The sequence below is a fragment of the Jaculus jaculus genome, chromosome 2 (genome assembly GCF_020740685.1).
Source record: "Jaculus jaculus isolate mJacJac1 chromosome 2, mJacJac1.mat.Y.cur, whole genome shotgun sequence".
Lineage (NCBI taxonomy): Eukaryota > Metazoa > Chordata > Mammalia > Rodentia > Dipodidae > Jaculus > Jaculus jaculus.
Genome location: NC_059103.1, coordinates 9,780,839 through 9,801,969, shown reverse-complemented (window position 1 = coordinate 9,801,969; position 21,131 = coordinate 9,780,839). Strand labels below are relative to the sequence as shown.

General features: G+C 46.6%; 1 protein-coding gene and 1 pseudogene across 1 annotated transcript in view; both read right to left on the bottom strand.

Moving 5' to 3' along the window:
* Positions 1-5,112, bottom strand: part of Zan (zonadhesin) — a 98,083-nt gene extending 92,971 nt beyond the window's left edge. Inside the window, 1 exon segment of the mRNA XM_045142839.1 lies at positions 5,036-5,112. Within this exon segment, the coding sequence (XP_044998774.1) occupies positions 5,036-5,112 (77 nt within the window).
* Positions 5,113-7,156: 2,044 nt separating this feature from the next.
* On the bottom strand, positions 7,157-18,248 carry LOC105945092 (annotated as a pseudogene).
* Positions 18,249-21,131: the final 2,883 nt, after the last annotated feature.

The following is a 21,131-nucleotide window of genomic DNA, read 5'->3' as shown; positions in this document are numbered from 1 at the left end:
TAGAGGTCTGAGGAGATGGCTCAGTGGTTAAGAGAACTTGCTGCTTAAGCCTGAGGGCCCCTCAAGCTGGAGATCTCCATGTCTGACTCCCCAGTAGCCACTTAAAAAGCTGGCCGTGGTCATGCCTGTAACCCCAGTCCATGGAGTCGCAGGAAGACGGGAGAATTGCTAGGGCTCAGTGATGGACAGCAGCTCTGGGTTGAGGCAGAGATCCCGTCTCAAAGAAAGAAATGTGTGAATGAGCAATATGAGGAGGACATCTGTTGCAGTCAGGCTCACATTGCTGGCAGAAATCACCCAGCCAAGAGCAGCTTTTGGGGGGGAAAAAAGTTTATTTTGACTTACAGACTAGAGGGGAAGCTCCATGATGGCAGAGGAAAATGATGGTATGAGCAGAGAGTGGACATCATCCCCTGGCCAACATAAGGTGGGCAATAACAGGACAGTGTGCCAAACACTGACAAGGGGACACTGGCTATAATACCTATAACCCCGCCCCCAACAATACACCGCCTCCAGAAGGCTTTAATTCCCAAATCTTCATCGGCCGGGAACCTAGCATTCAGAACACCTAAGTTTATGGGGGTCACCTGAATCAAACCAACACATTCCACCCCTGTTCCCCATAATAGCCCAAAATAAACAATCACGCTGCAAAAGATGGCATTGGGCTTAGCAAAGAAATAGTCAACCAACACAAGATTTAAAACAACCAGGGCAAACATCAAGCTCTGTAGCTCCAAGCCCAACTCTAGCCAGTGACAAATCTCCAAGACCCATAATTCCACCCAGCAACAAGTCTCTGGACTTCCAATCCCACCCCTCCAGCAAGGCTATTCACAGTCCTGGAAAACTTCAACTAGGCCAGCAGCTCTCCTTGGCAGCCATCTCATGGTCCCAGCATCTCCACTGGGTCTCCACTGAAACCCAAGGTTCATCCTTATGGCTCCACTGAGTGTCCATGCAGGCATCCAGCAAACCTGCTTCACCCTGCCCATGGCCATTTCCAAAACACAAGACAACATTGCAAACTCAATGACCCTCTCTTTCCTGCATTTCTTATACTCCACAATACCAGGTAGGGTTCCAGTTTGTTAATCCAGGGGGAAATAAAGCAGACTTTGAAAAACAGGACACTCCTTGAGCACTCAGGCCACTTCAAAAGAGTCTACATGCTTCCTGTTGCCCCAGTGCAGTTCAGCTGGCCCAATCTCAAAGGTTGTAATCTCTTAATTATAGTTGAATGGGTAGCAGTTTTGGCCCAACGATTTAATTTCTGTGCCAAATTCCTCTGCTCACAGCAGTCCATTTCTACACAATGCAACCCTGTGCAAACTTTCAGGATGCAGGCATAACAGCAAGCCTCTCACACAAACTACTTCTATCCTAGCCCAGACAAAGCTCTTTCTCACCGTCACAAACCAAACCTCACAGTCCATAGTTCTTACTGCATTCAGGTCTTTCAACTCTGACCAGAATAGTCCATCAAGCAGTGCTTATAGCACTGCTAGGCATCTCTTAGGCCAAGGTTTCAAATCTTTCCACATTCCTCTTGAAAATCAGCTCCAAAAGGCCAAAGCCACAGAGTCAAGTGTCTAGCAACACCACTCTTGGTCCCAAATTTACTGTTGCAGTCAGGTTCACATTGTTGGCAGAAATCACCTGACCAAGAACAGCTTTCAGGAAAAAAGGGTTTATTTTGGCTTATAGACTTGATGGGAAGCTCTGTGATAGCAGGGGGAAATGGTATGAGCAGAGGGTGGACATCATCCCCTGGCCAACATAAGGTGGACAATAGCAACAGAAGAGTGTGCCGAACACTGGCAAGGGGACACTGGCTATACATCTATAAGGAGGCCACAACCTCTCCAAGCCCAGCACAGCTGAATTTAAGCTTTGCTCATCCCCTATGACCTTTGGCCAGTTGCCTAGGAAACTCCTTATCAGCCTTCACACAGTCCTGAGACCCTAGATCACCTGACCCTAACCCCCTGCCATTGCCTATGTGCTAATTAGGCATCAGAAATGAACTTGGTACATCCAATCCCCTTAAGGTCCTCTCCCGCACCCTCAGATGCTTATAAACCTATTTCATTGACAATAAACTGAGAGAGCTGTTCACCGAAACTCCTCTCAAAGGTCTTACTTGGGCTGTGTGTGTGTGTATGTATGTAAGTATGTATGTACATGTTTGTGTGTGCATAGGTAAATATGCGTGTGAGCATGTATGTGTGTGCATGTGGAGGCCAGAGGTCAATGTCAGGTGTCTTTCTCAATTGCTGTCCACGTTATTTATTTTTTAATATTTTTATTTTTATTTATTTATTTGAGAGAGGGAAACAGGCAGAGTGAGAGAAAGAGAATGGGTGCACCAGGGCTTCCAGCCACTGCACACAAACTCCAGATGCATGCGCCACCTTGTGCATCTGGCTTATGTGGGTACTGGGGAATCGAACCGAGGTCCTTTGGCTTTGCAGGCAAGCGCCTTAACCGCTAAACCATCTCTCCAGTCTTCCACCTTATTTATTGAGGTAGTTTTCTCACTGAACTCAGTGCTCACTAATTCAGCTAGATTAACCAGGCATCTTCTTGCCCCAGGAATCCACCTGAGTTTACACCCACCATTATGCCATGCCTAGAATTTACAACGGGTTCTGGGGACCCAAACTCACATCCTGACACTTGTGTGGCAAGAATTCTACCTGCTGAGCCATCACCCCAGCCCCTGTCCACCTTTTTTGAAATGGGGGTTCTCTCATTGGCCTGGACCTCACCAACTAGGCTGGACTGACTGGCCAATGAGTCCTAACAATTGGCCTGTCTCCTCTCCACAGCTCTGGGCTACAAGCATACACTACTGTGCTCAGCATTTTTATGTGGGTTCTGGGGATTGAACTGAGATCTTCATGCTTACAAAGCAAACATTTTACTAATTGAGCTATGTCCCCAGTCCATTCTTTTAAAATGTTTATTTTTTGTTTTGTTTTGGTTTTTTTTAGACAAGGTCTCAAGTAGGTTAGATTAGCCTCAAAGTCTTTTTTTTTTTTTTTTCCTCAAGGCAGAGTCTCACTCTAGCACAGGCTGACCTGAAATTCACTATGTAGTCTCAGCGTGGCCTTGAACTCATGGTGATCCTTCTACCTCTGCCTTCCGAGTGCTGGGATTAAAGGCGTGTGCCACCACGCCCGGCTGGCCTCAAATTTAAGATCTGCCTGCCTCAGCCTCCCAAGTGCTGGCATTATAGGCATGCACCACCATGACAGGATTATGTGGTTTTGGGAACCAAACTCCAGAGCATCCTCCATGCTTGGCAATCACTCCACCAACTGAGCTACATTCTCAGCACTTTATTTTTTTTTTCCTTTTTTTTTCTTTCTCTCTTAATTAATTAATTAATTTATTTCTTTTAGAGAGAGAGAGAGAGAGACAGACAGACAGACAGACAGAATTGACATGCCAGGGCCTCAGCCACTGTAATCATACTCCAGATGTTTCTGCCACCTAGTGGGCATGTTTGCGGCCCTTTGCTTACCTCACCTTTGTGTGTCTGGCTAACATGGGATCTAGAGAGTCAAACATGGGTCCTCAGGCTTGCAGGCAAGTGACTTAACCACTAAGTCATGTCTCCAGCCCTCTTTCTTTCTTTTAGACAGAGTCTTGTTGGGATTAAAAGTTGAGCTTAAAAAAAAAACTTTAGAAAATATTTTACTTACTTATGAGAGAGAGCAAGAGAGAAAATGGGCATATCAGGGCCTCTTGCCACTGCACATGAACTCCAGATGTATGCACCACCATGTGCATCTGGCTTTAATGGATACTGGGGAATTGAACCTAGATCCTTAGGCTTCACAGGCAAGTGCCTTAACCGCTAAGCCATCTCGCCAGTCCAAGATGAGCTTTTAACCCACTCCACACCTGTCTTTTTTAAATTTTTTTTTAAATTTTTATTTATTTATTTGAGAGTGACAGACAGAAAGAAGCAGAGAGAGGAGAGTGGGTGCGCCAGGGCTTCTAGCCACTGCAAACGAACTCCAGACACATGTGCCCCCTTGTGCATCTGGCTAACGTGGGTCCCGGGGAATCGAGCCTTGAACCGGGGTCCTTAGGCTTCACAGGCAAGCGCTCAACCGCTAAGCCATCTCTCCAGCCCTCCACACCTGTCTTATTGGCATGGTGCTAATCCCAGTAGTAGGTACATTTCATTAATTTTATATATGCTGCCTTCATATATTCTCTGCTGTTGTGTTCTTTTTAAACATATTTATTTATTTACTTGAGAGAGAGAAAGAGGGAGGGAGAGAGAGAGAGAGAATGGGAGTGCCAGGGCATCCAGCCACTGCAGATGAACTCCAGACGTGTGCGCCCCCTTGTGCATCTGGCTTATGTGGGTCCCAGAGAATTGAGCCGGGATCCTTTGACTTTGCAGGCAAACGCCTTAACCTCTAAGCCATCTCTCCAGCCCATTCTGTTCTTTTTTTAAAAAAGCTGCCGCCCCCACACGAGAACTTGACATCTCTAACTCCTCTCTGCTCATTCCCTAGTTATGGTAAGTCAATCCTCTCTTTCAAGTGTCAACTCCTTTGATGATTAGTCTTTATAAACAATCCCCAGTCATGCTTTCCAAGGTCCTTAATTTGTTATGTGCCACTTGAACTTTCTACCTATAACCTATAGAGTAAACAGACATACTTTCCCTCCTAATGAAAAGTGATCTCCCCTCTCGGGTCAGGCAGAGTTCTCCCTGTGCGGTCGACTCCATTACAATCTCTGTTTGTCTGAGGTCATTTGTGTCACCGTCCCTGAAATTACTGCCTCTTATTCTGCATTTGTCCTTCCTCCTCTACAGTGTCATGTAGCCAAGGCTAGCCTTAGACTCCTGCCCTTCCTGCCAAGAGCTGGGTTGGCAGGTATGAGCCACCATGCCCAGCTAGCAGACCTCCGTCTTCCCTGCTAGCCACCTGGTCCCTCCAGCTTTTCCAGAGGCCCCTATCCCACAACCAGCCTGGCCCGTCACTCCCCTCTGAGCCCAGCTTACCACACAGGGGCCGGTACTTGGTCCTGGATACAGACAGCACCTACCAGCAGCACCAGAATCCAAATTGGGGGAGCCATGGAAAACCTCAGAGGTAGCCCTGCGGGAGAGAGGAGGGGTACAGTGACGAGCCTGGGCTACTTCCTACACTCTTGGTTCTCCTCGCTCCCCACCTTTCTGAGGAGACCATGAAAAAAAAATATATATATATCAGAAAAGCCGAGACCTTCCTAGGAAATTTTAGCCATCAGTTTGAAACTGAAAGCCCAGCTGGGCGTGGTGGCGCTCGCCTTTTAATCCCAGCACTCAGGAGGCAGAGGTAGGAGGAGCGCTCTGAGTTCGAGGCCGCCCTGAGACTCCATAGTGAATTCCAGGTCAGCCTGGGCTAGAGCGAGACCCTACCTCTAAAAACAAACAAACAAAAGAAAACCCAACAGAAGAACTACTGACATGAGTGAAGGAAAAATAAGAAGGGAAAGAGAGATTAGTCCAAGAAGACTGACATCAACCAGAAACAGTCCAACACACAACAGCAAAGAGAAAGAACAGCATTCAGGAGGCAAAGGTAGGACCATGACTGAGAATACGTAGTGAATTCCAGGTCAGTCTGACCTGGAGAGACCTTACCTCGGAAAAAAAAAAAAAAAAAAAAAGAGGAAAGGAAAGGAAAGGAAACAAGAGCACATTCTTTTCGAGAAAAGTTCTCATATTATCCTGGCTGGACTCAAACTTGCTATGTAGCCAGACTACCGATCTTCCTTCCTCCACTTTCCAAGTGCTGGAATTACAGGTCTGGGCCACCGTGCCTGGCTATAAGGCAGTATTTTCAAGAAGAAGAAACACAAGAAGTTGTCCCAGGACTGAAGAACTTGAGTCTCCGGATTCAAAGGTACTTTTGTATGAAGAGTTCAGAGACTCACAGACACTTCATGACATTTCCTATCAGAGGTGGAAGCAAGACCTAAAGACAGAAAGGAACAGGTACATACTAAGGATCGGCAGTCAGCATGGCATCGGGGCGTCCGTAGCAACCGTGGGCTCTGAAAGGCGACGGAACATTGCCTGCAGAATTCCAAAGGAAGAATCGTTCAGACTTACAATTCTACAGCTGGTAGCAGTGTCAAGTGCTCCTGAGGACCAGAAGTGACAGTGGACAGAAAGAATCAGAGTCCATCACAGAAGAAGAAAAGCAAGCAACCAGGAAACGTTTTTCAAACTGTTTTGTTATTTATTTGCAAGGAGAGAGAGAGAATGGATATGCCAGGCCCTCTTGCCGCTGCAAATAAACTCCAGACACATGTGCCACTTTGTGCATCTAGCTTTACATGGGTTCTGGGGAATTAAACCCACACCATTAGACTTTGAAAGGAAGCGCCTTTAACCGCTGAGCCATCTCCCCGGCCCCAGGAAACATTTTTTTAAAGTTATTTATTTTTATTTGAGAGAGAGAGAGAGAGAGAGAGAAAGAGAGAATGAATTAGTGTGCCAGAGCCTCAGCCACTGTAATTGAGCTCCAGGCACTTACTGTACTTAGTGGGCATGTGCGACCTTGCGCTTGCCTCACCTTTGTGTGTCTGGCTTATGTGGGATCTGGAGAGTTGAACATGGGTCCTTAGGCTTTGCAGGCAAGTGACTTAAATGCTAAACCATCTCTCCAGCCTTTTTCCTTTCCTTTCCTTTTCTTCTTCTTCTTTTTTATTTCCCCCTTTGGTTTTTCCAGGTAGGGTCTCGTAATCCAGGCTGACCTGGAATTCACTCTGTAGTCTTAAGGTGGCCTCGAACTCTCGGTGATCCTCCTACTTCTGCTGGGATTAAAGGTGTGAACCACCATGCCCGGCTCTCCAGCCTTTTTTAAGTTACTTTTTTTTTAACCAGGAAATTTTTTTTTTTTCACAGAACAAGACTTGGTTCTTATTACTAAAAAAAAAAGAAGCTGGTTCTTATTACTAAAAAAAAAAGAAGCTGGGCATGGTAGCACACACCTTTAATCCCAGGACTCAGGAGGCAAAGGTAGGAGGATTTCCATGAGTTTGAGGTCACCCTGAGAGTACAGAATGAATTCCTGGGCTAGAGTGAGACCCTACCTCAAAAAAAAAAAAAAAAATTAAAAAGCTTCATATTTATTTATCTTTCTGACTCTGCTTGTGCCTTCAACACCTTCCCGAGGATTCTCTGTTCCTCAGTCAGGACAGCTCGCTTGATCCTGTCACGGACACATTTAGCACACATGCAACCACCATAGGCCCGGCTGACATGTTTTTTTTTGGACTATCTCATAAGGACTTTAGGTCTCACAGCATGAACCCTTCGAAGTCGGCCTGGGCACACGCCACATGCTGGCTTTGGTGCTTTCCTGACCTTCTTGGTGTTCAGGTAAACAATTCTATTACCAGGGGTTCGGGATAGCCTAGTTTTGTTAGAGGCTGTATTGTGCGAAAGCCTACAATGTTATGTCAAACGCTGGACCACGCTGAGTGCCTCAAAACGCCGGCCCCAGAAGAGTCAGGAAACATTTTTATGATTCATTTTTATTTAGTTATGTATTTGACACAGAGAGAGAGAGAGAGAGAATGGGCATGTCAGGGCCCCCAGCCACTGCAAACAAACTCCAGATATGTGACCCTCCTTGTGCATCTGGCTAACGAGGGTCCTGGGGAATCGAACCTGGGTCCTTCGGCTTTGCAGGCCTTAGCCTTAGCCTTAACAGCTAAGCAATCCCTCCATCCCCAGGAAACATTTTTAAAGATACTCTGCTTCCCTAGTAATGAAGGGGATATTGATCGAAAGCACTAAGGGCCCTGGTGGTACATGCCTTTCATCTCAGAGGCTGAGGCATAGGAGAATCATGAGTTCAAGGCTAGCCTACACAACAGAGAGAGTTCATTTGGACAACTTAGGGAGACTTAGCTTCAAAATGAAAGGTAAAAAGAGAGCTGGGGGTGAGGTATAGCTTAGTGGTATAGAACTTGCCTGACTTGAGAGAGGCCCTGGGCTCAACCCCCAGCACCAGAAAGAAAAAGAAACAAGAACAAAGAGAAGGAAAGAAAGAAAGTGGTGGAGAGGAGAGGAGAAAGATAAAGGAGGGAAGAAGAAAAGAAAATCATCAGAAAACTAGAGGGTAACACCCTATTGCTAAGGACAGCGCATGCTTTGGCTGCAGGACTCTGAGAAGCCAGGCTAGAGCGGAGCTGGAAGCCTCCTCCTTCCTCACTAGCTGTCAGAGTGCTGGCAAACGCTGTGCGGCCTGCCAGGTTGGACTCTCCGAACGACACAGCTGGTCAGCCAGGCAAAATGTGCCAACTGATGCGGCTGTGGTATATCTGTTAGGGGAGAAACCAACCGTCCTCTGATTGGTTTTGAGGCCTGCTCCATGGGAAGGAATTCATGCCTGGAGTTGAAAGCCTAGTCAGAATCCTATGGTAATATTAAAAAATAAATAAGGGCTGGAGAGATGGCTTAGTGGTTTGAAGCGCTTGCCTGCAAAGCCAAAGGACCCAGGTTCATTTCCCTAGGGTCCACATAAGCCAGTTGCACAAGGTGGTACATGTATCTGGAGTTCGTTTGCAGTGGCTGGAGGCCCTAATATGCCCATTCTTCCTTTCTCTCTCTCTCTCAAATAAATAAATAAAAATAAAAGTATTTATCAAAAAAAAAAAAGTACCAAGCTGGGGAAATGGCTTAGCAGTTAAGGCATTTGCCTGTGAAGCCTAAGGGGTTCAATTCCCTAAATTCCCTAGGACCCATGTAAGCCAGATGCACAAGGGGGCATATGTGTCTGGAGATCATTTACAGTGGAGGCCCTGGTGTGCCCATTCTCTCTGGTTCTTCCTCTCTCTCTCTCTCTCTCTCTTTTTCAAGTAAATAAGTAATATTTCAAAAAAAAAAAAAAAAGACAAACAAAAGTAAGAAATTTACTTTAAAAAAAAAAGTACCAAAGCTATAGGTCACTGGTAGAGCACTTGCCTAGCACATGTATGACCCTAGCTTCAATCCATAGTGCCACCAAAGAGACACAGTGTGCCATGTGACGCTGGCCCTGCCTCCTGCATTTCGCGCTCAGCGTCCCTTGGCTGCATCAAGAGGCGGCAGTGAGTGTGACCAGACGATTGTGCGCCCACGATTGTGCAAGCCGTCTCTGGGGCGCTGCCTTTGCCTGACGACGCATGTCTGAGAAAGAGTCCCGTGGTTAGCGGGACTGTATGTAGGTAGAAGTGTAAAGGTGGGACCGGTGAGGGATGCAGAGAGCCCGACGTGCTGTGGTGCACATCTGGAGGCCCAGCTCGGGAGTGGCTAACTCGGCATGAGTTTGAGGCCAGCCTGGACTTCCTGACAAAGCCCTGTCTCGTAAAAATGAAAGGAAGGGGCTGGAGAGATGGCGTAGCGGTTAAGCGCTTGCCTGTGAAGCCTAAGGACCCCGGTTCGAGGCTCGGTTCCCCAGGTCCCACGTTAGCCAGATGCACAAGGGGGCGCACGCGTCTGGAGTTCGTTTGCAGAGGCTGGAAGCCCTGGCGCGCCCATTCTCTCTCTCTCCCTCTATCTGTCTTTCTCTCTGTGTCTGTCGCTCTCAAAAAAAAAAAAAAAAAAAAAAAAAAGAAAGGAAGGCACGCAGGGGCAGCGTCTCCCCTCTCCCCCGAAAAGCCTCTCCCTGACCCTCACTCGCTTTCTCTCAGCGCTCATGTTCCAGCTCCATACAGTCTCCCTTTCCCCCTCTCCATCCCTTTTCTTCCTCACTCTTACACACGCTCTCATTCCCTCTGCTGGGTACCCCCTCTCTCTCTCGCTCTTCCTGTCCCCCATTACAATAGACATAGGTTAGAGGGGGAAAAAATGAAAGGAAGGGGGCTGGAGATATTGCTTAGTGGTTAACGCACTTGCCTGTGAAGCCTAAGGACCCAGGTTCGATTCTCCAGGTCCCACGTTAGCCAGATGCCTCCCTCTAGCCCAGACTGACCTGGAATTCACTACGGAGTCTCAGGGTGGCCTCAAACTCATGGCGATCCTCCTACCTCTGCCTCCTGAGTGCTGGGATTAAAGGCGTGCGCCACCACGACCAGCCCCAAAAATATTTTTATTATTTTATTATTTGAGTGAGAGAGAGGAGAATGGGTGTGCCAGGGCCTCTAGCCATTGCAAATGAACTCCAGATGTATGCACCACCTTGTGCATCTGGCTTACATGGGTTCTGGGGAGTCTAACCTAGATCCAGTCCCTCTGCTTAGTTTTTTGAGACAGGGTCTCACATAGCTCAGGCTGGCCTCAAACTTTCTATGTAGCCGAGGATAACCTTGAGATTCTGATCCTTCAGCCTGTCTCCCAAGTGAGGGGACGCCAGGCCTGTGTCACTACCGCTCCTGACTTCAGCAAACGATGGGTGGCTTCATCTCCCCCGCCTTCATTTTCAGAAGGCTGCTGTGTCAGAAAGCCAGAGTTTGAATCAGTGAAGGACTGGTCAGAGCTAGTGTGCTAGGCACACCAATGTTACTGATGAAGTCGGGGGTGGGGTGAGGGGAGGCATGAATGGGTCAAGAAGTTTCCAAGACATTCAGGAGTTGGGATGCATGCATGGAATCCCAGCACTTAGGAGGCTGACACAGGAGGAATGAGTTCAAGGCCAGCCTGGCCTATGAGAGTCCAGTTTAAAAAAAAAAAGAATCTGGGCTGGGGAATGTAGTTTAATTTGTCAAGTGTTTGCCTAGCTTACACAAGTTCTAGATTCCATCCCCAGCATCACATTAACTGGGGGTGGGGGCTGCACACCTGTAATCCCAGCACTCAAGAGATGGAGGATCAAGAGTTCAGGGTCATCCTCAGGTACATAGTGAGTTTGATGCCAGGCTAGGCTACATGAGAACTTTCCCCCGCCAAAAAAAATTTTTTTTTCTGGGCTGGAGAGATGGCTTAGGGGTTATGTCATTTGCCTGCAAAGCCAAAGGATCGTGGTTTGACTCCCCAGGACCCACATAAGCCAGATGCACAAGGGTGGGTGCACATGTTTGTAATTCATTGCAGTGGCTGGAGGCCCTGGTGTGTCCATTCTCTCTCTCCTCTCTTTCTCTCGCCCTCTTTCTCTCTGCCTCTTTCTCTTAAATAATAAATAAATAAAATATGTTAATTTTTTCTTTAATTAAAAAAGAAGAAACAAGCCGGGCATGGTGGCACATACTTTTAATCCCAGCCCTCGGGAGGCAGAGGTAGGAAGATTTCTGTGAGTTCAAGGCCACCCTGAGACTAGACTGTGAATTCCAGGTCAACCTCGAAAAACCAAAAATAAATAAATAAAGAAAGAAAGAAAGAAGAAGAAACAGGGCTGGAGAGATGTCTTAGTGGTTAAGGCATTTTCCTACAAAGCCTAAGGACCCAGGTTTGATTCCTGAGGACCCACGTAAGCCAGATGCACAAGGTGACACATATATCTGGAGTTCATTGACAGTACCTATAGGCTCTGGTTCACCCATCTTTTATCTGCCTCTTTCTCTCTCAGGTAAATAATAAATAAATAAAATATTTAAAAAATAAAAGTAACCAGGCATGGTGGCGCACGCCTTTAATCCCAGCACGTGGGAGGCAGAGGTAGGAGGATCGCCACAAATTCAAGGCCACCCTGAGACTACATAGTGAATTCCAGGTCAGCCTGAGCCAGAGTGAGACTGTACCTCAAAAAAAACAAAAAGCAACAAACAAAAAGAAAGAAAGAAAAAGCGGACAGTTAGACAGTGCCTGAGGAACGACACGAGATGTCCTCTGGTCTTCACATGCACATGTGCACGTGCGTGCCGGCACACACCCCAAGCAAAGCTGGGGAAGAGAGCAAAAAAATGTCAGCAGAGCTGTGCAGGGGGCCAGCGTGGGGAGACACAGCCTCCTGGTGGATGGAAAGGCCCCCATTTCTCAAGCCCTCACCCACTCTTCCTCCCTGCAGGCCAGCAGAGTATCCAACAGAGGCGACGGTGCCAGGAAAGGGTTAACTCAGCAAAGGTAGACAGTTGACCCACCGCCCCTCCTGATTGGTCAATAAAGACGCTCCTGACTCTGCTGACCTCCTCTGGCACCATGAAGCTTGGCACCATGAAGCTGGGTGGCCACACCTGCCAGTCTGGCTCGAGGTGTGGGGGGCTGGAGGCTCAAAGCGAGACAAGGAGGTTGAAGGTTGGAGGGCGGGTGGCCCGGTGCTCTGTATTTGGGAGGGCAGGAATGGGCAAAGGCCCCGGACACTTGGCAGAGCTGCTAGGCACCTGAAGGACACAGTAGGAAAAAACCTCAGGACCTGGGAAAACTTTGGAAAGCAGCCCTGCCTTGGTTTCCCTGTGTGTTCGTGGGCACTTTGTTCACCCACTCTGGGCCTTAGTTCTTTCATGTGTGAGACAGAGGGATGCCAATCAGTATAGATGAGGTTTGAAGGGTCAGAAATTGCAGGGCATGGTGGCACAGGCCTTTAATCCCTACACTCAGCAGGCAGAGGTAGGAGGACCGTTGTGAGTTTGAGCCCAGTCTGGGACTGCAGAGTGAGCTCCAGATCAGCCTAGGCTAGAGTGAGATGCTATCTCTAAAAAAAAACCCGAAATTAGAAATTTACATATGGGAGTCATGTAATTTTATTTTCTCCCTCTCTCTCTCTTCTTTCTTTCATTTTTTAGTCTTGGGGCTGAAGAGATGGCTTAGCAGTTGAAGCATTCGGCTACAAAACCTAAGAACCCAGGTTCTATTCCCCAGGACCCACATAAAGCCAGATTCACAAGGTGGTGCACGTGTCTGGAGTTTGTTTGCAGTGGCTAGAGGCCCTAGTGTGCCCATTCTGCCTGTCTGTCTCTGTCTCTGTCTCTCTCTCTCTTTTTCTCTCTCTAATAAATCAATAAAATTTAAAAAAATTAAGGGCTGGAGAGATGGCTTGCTGTTTAAGGCACTTGTCTGTGAAGCCAAATGACCCATGTTCAATTCCCTAGTATGCACATAAAGCCAGATGCACAAGGTGGCACATGTGTCTGGAGTTCATTTGCAGTGGCTAGAGGCCCTGGCATGCTCATTATCTCTCTATCTGTCTTTTTCACTATTATTAAAAAAAAAAAAAAAAGATAGTCTTTCTATGTAGCAAGACTTAATACTCCAGCCTCAGCCTCCTGAGTGCTGGGATTACAGGCATGCACCACCACACCAAACTCTTCCTCCTCCCTTTTCTCCTTTCCTTCCACTTTTTTCTCTCTCTCTCCCTCTTTTTCATTTTGCAAGGGAGGAGAGAGAGAGAATATGGGCTTGATGTGGATACTGGAGAACCGCCTTTAACTACTGAGCTATCTCCATAACTTGGTACTAGGGAATCGAACCCAGGCCACCAAGCTTTGCAAGCAAGCACCTTTAACCACTGAGCCATCTCCCCAGTCCTCCTGCTTTCTTTCTTAAGACAAAGTCTCATTATGTTTCCCAGGCTGGCTCCAAACTCTTGGTCTCAAGTGAGCCTCATTCCTCAGCTTCCCAAACACACCCAGTACATATTCTTTTCTTTCTTTTCTCTCATTCGCTTCTCTCTTCTTTCCTCTCCTTTCTTGTCCTCTCTTCTCTCTCTCTCTGTTCTTGACATAGTCTCATGTAGACATGACTAGTCTCAAATTCATTATGTAGCTAACAATAACCTTGAACTCTTTTTAAAATTGTATTTATTTATTTATGAAAGAGAGAGGGATAGAGAAAGAGAATGGGCGCACCAGAGCCTCCAGGCACTGCAAACAAACTCCAGACATAGGCCAGGCATAGTGGCGCACACCTTTAATCCCAGCATTCAGGAGGCAGAGGTAGGGGGATCGCTGTGAGTTCGAGGCCACCCTGAAACTACATAGTGAATTCCAGGTCAGCCTGGGCTAGAGTGAGACCCTACCTCAAAAAAACAAAAGAAAACAAACAAACAAACAAAAACTCCAGACACATGCACCACCTTGTGCAGCTGGCTTTATGTGGGTAGTGGGGAATCGAACCTGGGTCATTTGGCTTTGCCAGCAAGCACTTGAACCATTAAGCCATCTCTCCAACCCATAGGTTTTTTTTTTTTTTTTTTTTTTTTTTTAGAGTGAGAGCAAGAATGAGAGAGAGAATGGTACCTTAGGGCCTCAGCCACTAAAATCAAACTCCAGACGCTTGTGCCACTTAGTGCACATGCGCAACTTTGTGCTTGCCTCACCTTTGAGCGTCTGGCTTCGTGGGATCTGGAGAGAGATCAAACGTGTTCTTAGGCTTTGCAGGCAAGCACCTTAACCATTAAGCCGTCTCTCCAGTCATTAACTCATTTTTTTGTTTTGTTTTGTTTTTCAAGGTACGGTCTCACTCTAGCCCAGGCTGATCTGGAATTCACTATGTAGTCTCAGGGTGGCCTCGAACTCATGGTGATCCTCCTACCTCTGCCTCCCAAGTGCTGGGATTAAAGGCATGCGCCACCACACCCAGCTCTGTAATTTTCTTTAATAATCAAAATTTTCAAATGAGTGAGGGAGTTCAAAGATATTGAAGCATGACTCCTATAAGTTGGAAAAGAGACTATGCTGCTGTCTGTCAATAAATGTTCATAGTGTCACAGATTTTTTTATGATGGAATTTTAGTGAAATTAGCCTCCACTAGCTTGAAATAGTATCATTAATGTTCAGCTTAGGGCTGAAGAGATGGCTTAGTGATTAAGCGCTTGCCTATGAAGCCTAAGGACCCCAGTTCAAGGCTCAATTCCCCAGGACCCACGTTAGCCAGACGCACAAGGGGGCACACGCATCTGGAGTTTGTTTGCAGTGGCTGGAGGCCCTGCCACACCTATTCTCTCTCTCTCTCTCTCTCTCTCTCTCTCTCTCTCTGCCTCTTTCTCTCTGTCTGTCACTGTCAAATAAATAAATAAAAATAAACAAAAAAATTTTAAAAATCTATTCAGCTTAGATTCTGAATTTGGGGCTAGGAATGTAGCTCAATGGTAGGGCACTTCCTTAACATCTAAGCTCCATGACACTGAAAGGAAATGAAACCAGGGCTGGAGAGACGGCTTAGCAGTTAAGGCGTTTGCCTGCACAGCCTAAGGATCTAGGTTCGATTCCCCAGTACCCACATAGATGCACAGGGTGGAACATGAGTCTGGAGTTTGTTTGCAGTGGCTGGAGGTCCTGGCAAGCTCATTCTCACTCTGTATCTGCTTGTCTCAAATAAATAAATAAATAAATAAATAAATAAATAAAATATTTTAAAAAGAGAGAAAGATAAACCATATGGCAGAGTCTGACAGGTACCATCTAAGGAACTTGGCTGTGGCACAGGACTTGCCCCCATGGTGAGACCAGTGGACTGACCCACCAGGTAAAAGCTTGATGGCTGAGAACCAGGCTCTGCCACGTGCACCTGGCCACGCTGCTTCTTACGCTCAGGAGTGGGCTCCACTGACAGGACCCAGGCTGCCGTGGAGATGGTGAAGGGAGGCTGAGTGTGTCCCTCAGGCTGGGGACTTGGTGGGAGAGCGGCAGGTCCTTAAGCCTTCCCAGGGACAAGAGGGAGCTGGACACGGGACCAAGTAGGAAGGCGGTGGTACCAAGAGATGGGGAGTCTAATGCCCTCTGGGGTTTGGTTTGGTTTTGCTTTGAGAGTCAGGATCTAGCTTTAGCCAGGCTGAGCTGGAACCAAGCCACAGCCCCAGGCCGGCCTCAAACCCACAGCAATTCTCCTACCTCAGCTTCCTAAGTGCTGGGACTAAAGACGTGCACCACCAAGACTGGCTCCCTTCTGTTTCTTTTTTTAATTTGTTTTATATATTATAACAGGTTATACATTATTATCCCCTTACTCCAACTCCCATTACCCCTGGGGGCCATCTGGATTTTTTTGTGCTTGTTTTTGTTTGCTTGTGATTTTTTTTTTTTTTTTTTTTTTTTTTTAGTTTTTCAAAGTGGGGTTTCACTCTAGTCCAGGCTAACCTGAAATTCACTATGTAGTCTCAGGGTGCACATGAACTCACAGAGACCCTCCTACCTCTGCCTCCCAAGTGCTGGGATTAAAGGTGTGCGCCACCACTCCCAGTTTGACATTTTAAAAACAACAGGGGCTGGAGAGATGGTTTAGTGGTTAAGGCATTTGCCTGCAAAGCCAAAGGACCTCTATCTCTCTTCTCGTATCTCTCTCTGCTACAAATAAATAAATAAAAATATTTTAAAGATAAATAGCCAGGTGTGGTGGCACACGCCTTTAATCCCAGAACTTGGGAGACAGAGGTAGGAGGAATTCAAGGCCACCCCGAGGCTACATAGTGAATTCCAGGCTAGCTTGAGCTAGAGAGAGACCCTACCTTGAAAAACAAAACAAACAAGCAAAAGATTAAAAATTAATTAAATAGGGCTGGAGAAATGGCTTAGCGGTTAAGAACTTGCCTTAACACTTGTTCCAGGCCTGATTTCCCCAGGACCCACGTTAGCCAGATGCACAAGGGGGCGCACACATCTGGAGTTCATTTGCAGTGGCTGGAGGCCCTGGAGCGCCCATTCTCTCTCTCTCTCTCTCTCTCTCTCTCTGTGCCTTTCTCTCTGTGTCTGTCACTCTCAAACTAAAAAAATGAACAAACAAAAATTAATTCAATAAACAAAAAGATGGTCTAGGACAGGATAGCGTCTACTTCAAGACCCTCTTGCCTCGGCTGCCTAGTGCCAGGAGGACAGAGGTGCCCCTCCAGACCCAGCTTAATGCCCCCTTGACTGCACCTGACGCATTCCCTCCATCCCCCGCACCTTTCTCCTTGATCTGGTGATTTCGAACTTTTAAAAATATTTTACTTGGGCTGGAGAGATGGCTTAGCGGTTAAGCGCTTGCCTGTGAAGCCTAAGGACCCCGGTTCGAGGCTCGGTTCCCCAGGTCCCACGTTAGCCAGATGCACAAGGGGGCGCACGCGTCTGGAGTTCGTTTGCAGAGGCTGGAGGCCCTGGCGCACCCATTCTCTCTCTCTCCCTCTATTTGTCTTTCTCTCTGTGTCTGTTGCTCTCAAATAAATAAATAAATAAAAATTAAAAAAAATATTTTACTTATTGGAGAGAGAGGCAGATAGAAAGAATGGACATGTCAGGGCCTCCAACCACTGCAAAGGAACTCCAGAAGCAGGCACCCCCTTGTGCATCTGACTTAATGTGGGTCCTGGGGAATCAAACCTGGGTCCTTAGACTTTGCAAGCAAGCGCCCTAATGGCTAAGCCATCTCTCTAACCCAGTAATTGCGACTGTTAGACAGCAGGTGAACCCTGTCCTGTGGTCCTGGCCCCTCCTCTCAGTGCATTAAGACTTGCAAAGGCCCATAGTCACTCTTGGCTCCAGTTTGCTCTTCTGAACAACGTAGACGGAGGTTGGGGTCACGGCTCAGCTGGTCCGAGCGCTGGCTGAGCAAGCATGAGGACCCGAGTTCTAGTTCCAACACCCACACAAAAGGCTAGACATGGCTGTGCCTGCCTGTAACTCCAATCTCTGAGGCTCACTGGTCAACCAGTCCGACCAAAAAATGGTGTGAGCTCTAGGTTCAGTGAGAAACGCAGTCTTAGGGAGACAAGGCAAAAGTGTGGTATAGGAAAACATCTGAAGTTCTCCTCTGGCCTCTGCACATGTATGTACAAGGGATGTGCATCTGCACACACATGCATAGACCATACACATCATGCACACACACACTTTATTTATGGTTGATTTTTTATAAAAAGGTCGATTTCATTTATTTATTATTTATTATTTATTTTGAGAGAGAGAGAGAGAGAGAGAGAGAGAGAGAGAATGGGTGTGCCAGGGCCTTCAGGGAGATACTACCTCCAAAAACCAAAAGAGAGGAGCCAGGCGTGGTGGCGCACGCCTTTAATCCCAGCACTCAGGAGGCAGAGGTAGGTGGATTGCCATGAGTTCGAGGCCACCCTGAGACTATATAGTGAGCTCCAGGTCAGCCTGGACTAGAGTGAGACCCTACCTCAAAAAAAAAAAACAAAACAGAAAAAAACAAAACAAAAACCAAAAGAGAGTCAAAGAATGGGCACACGAGGACCCCCAGCTGCTACAAATGAGCTTCAGATGCATGTGCCACTTTGTGCTATATGTGAGTATTGGGGAATTGAACCTGAGTCATTTGGCTTTGCAGGCAAGAGTCTAAACCACTGTGCTGTCTCGCTAGCCCATGAATGATGTTTAAAATGTCCCTAGCATTATCTTCTATCACACCTGGCTCAGAGGAGGTCACAAAGTTCATGTTCCATTACTTTTAAAAATTTATTTATTTATTTGACAGAGAAAGAGAGAGAATGGGTGTGCAAGGGCCTCCAACCACTGCAAAAGAACTCCAGATGAGTGTGCCCCCTTACGCATCTGGCTAATATGGGTCCTGGGGAATCAAACCTGGGTCTTTTGGCTTTGCAGACAAATGCCTTAACAGCTAAGCCATCCCTCCATGCAGAGAGATAGCAGAAAGACAGAGAGAATAGGTGCACAAGGGTCTCCAGCTGCTGCAAACACACTCGAGATGCATGTGCATCTGGCTTTACGTAGGTACTGGGGAATCGAACTCAGGTCTGTAGGCTTTGCAGGCAAGTGCCCTAACCACTAAGCCATCTCTCCAACCCCTCAATGACTATTTTTGGGGGTGTGTGTATATTATGTATATTATACATATTAATATTATACATATTATATATATAATATATATTATATATATAATACATAGTAATAATATGCATATTATATTATGTATATTATACAAAATGGCTCTTGCTTCTGAAGTTCTTTTGCAGTGGCAAGAAGATTTGGTGGGCCCATATCTACTCATACACATTCTCTCAAATGAATAAATAAAATATTTTTTAAAAAAGAAAAGAGTTAAGTGCTTGCCTGTGAAACCTAAGGACCCCGGTTCGAAGCTCTATTCCCCAGGACCCACATAAGCCAGATGCACAAGGAGGCGTGTGCATCTAGAGTGCGTTTGCAGTGGCTGGAGGCCCGGGTGCACTCATTCTCTCTCCCTCCTTTTTTCTCTCTGTCTGTTGCTTTCAAATAAGCAATAATAAGCCGGGCATGGTGATGTACGCCTTTAATCCCAGCACTTGGGAGGCAGAGGTAGGAGGATCGCCGTGAGTTCGAGGCCACCCTGAGACACCATAGTGAATTCCAGGTCAGCCTGGGCTAGAGTGAGACCCTACCTTGAAAAACAAACAAAAAAAAAAAAAAAAGAAAAGAAAGAAAGAAAGAAACAAATAAGCAATAATAAATAAAAAATAAACAAAAAATTTAAAATAAAAACGAAAGAGAAGCTGGAGAGATGGCTCAGCAGTTAAGTCACTGGCTGCAAAGCCTAAGGACCCAGGTTCAGTTCCCAGCACTCACATAACGCCAGATGCACTAAGTGGCTCATGCATCTGGAGTTCGTTTGCAGCAGCTGGAGGTCCTGTCATGCCCAATCTCTCTCTTCTCTCTCTCTCTATCTGCTTGCAAATAAATAAATAAAAATATTTACTGGGGCCTGGAGAGATGGCTTAGTGGTTAAGGCACTAGCCTGCAAAGTCAGAGGAGCTTGGTCCAATTCCTCAAGACCCACGTAAGCCAGATGCACAAGGAGGCGCATGCATCTGGAGTTTGTTTGCAGTGGATGGAAGCCCTGATGCACCCATTCTCTCTCTCTCTCTCTCTCTTCTTCATTCTCCTTCTCCTCCTCTGATTTCCCTCTCTCAAATAAATAAATAAAAATAAAAAATATTTTAAAATACATATATACTAATTTTAAAAAGAGGATTGTCAACAGTGGACACTGGAAGCCTTATAATTGGACAGCCAGGCCAAATGAGCCAATGGGTGCAATAGTGGCACATCTGTCATAGTGGAAACCAACTGCCCTCTAATTGGACTGGAGGCCGGCTCCATGGGAGGGAATACATCCCTGATACTGAAAACTTAAAACAGGGGTAGTCATGAGCCCTAGGGGTATAACATCTGCTGCTGTTTGGCTAAATGTATATATATGCTTATCAAACTGCCCAGTAAACACTTCTCTTAATATTCATACCCTTATATTAATGTTACTCTCACTTTGGGTAGAAAATCTTTTCTTTTCAGATGGCAGTGACCTTGGGATGACTCAGAAGGTATACTGCTGGAAAGAAGTGACTAGAGTACTGAGTAACATCTTGATCACACCTTCCAAGGCTCAGGGTCTATGGCGGAAGAGGTGTTGGAAAAGAATGTAAGAGCCAAAGGAAGGGTAGGACTCCTTACAATGTGCTTCCCCCAGACACAAAATGGCCTTGATATCCATGACCTCATAGTGCCTGACACTACCTACACAAGACCATCTTAAGGGGAAGAAAAGATCATGACATCAAAATAAAAGAGAGACTGATTGAGAGGGGGAGGGGATATGATAGAGAATGGAGCTTCAAAGGGGAAAGTGGGGGGAGGGAGGGCATTACCATGGGATATTTTTTATAATGGAAGATGTTAATAAAAATTGAGAAAAAAAAAAAAGAGGACTGGGGAAATAGTTCATCAGTTACAGGTACTTGTTTGCAAAAGCTGCCAGGCCAGGTTCTATTCCACAGTACCCATGTAAGCCGAAGCACTGCATGCTTCTGGAGTTCACAGCAAGAGGCCCTGGTGCTCCCACTATTCTCTCTCTCTCTCTCCTCCTCCTCCTTCTCCTCACCAGCCCCCTTCTGATTGAGAATAAATAAAACTATTTTAAAAAGAAAAGAAAATTTGGCCTACCACTCTGCATATAGGCTCTGGAAAAGTCAATGGTGCTGAATCTTGGGGAGAAAAAAGCCAGTGACTTCATGATGGGACATCTGGGCCTTAGGCAACAAACCACTCTAAGAGGTGGACAGGCTTTGAGTTGATGAACGTAAATGTATGGTCAGGTCCCAGCTGCATTTAGTAGCTGGATTCTCTGGTCTTCAGAGCAAGCATAAGCCAGGCATGGTGACCCACACCTGTAATCCCAGCCCATGGGAAGCTGAGGCAGGAGGATTGTGAGTTCTGGACCAGCCTAGGCTACAGAGTGAGTTCAAGGCCAGCCCATGGGACTTAGTGAAACTGTGTCTCAGAAAAACGAGGGGCGGTGCCGCGTCACTCCCCTCCACCAGCTGCC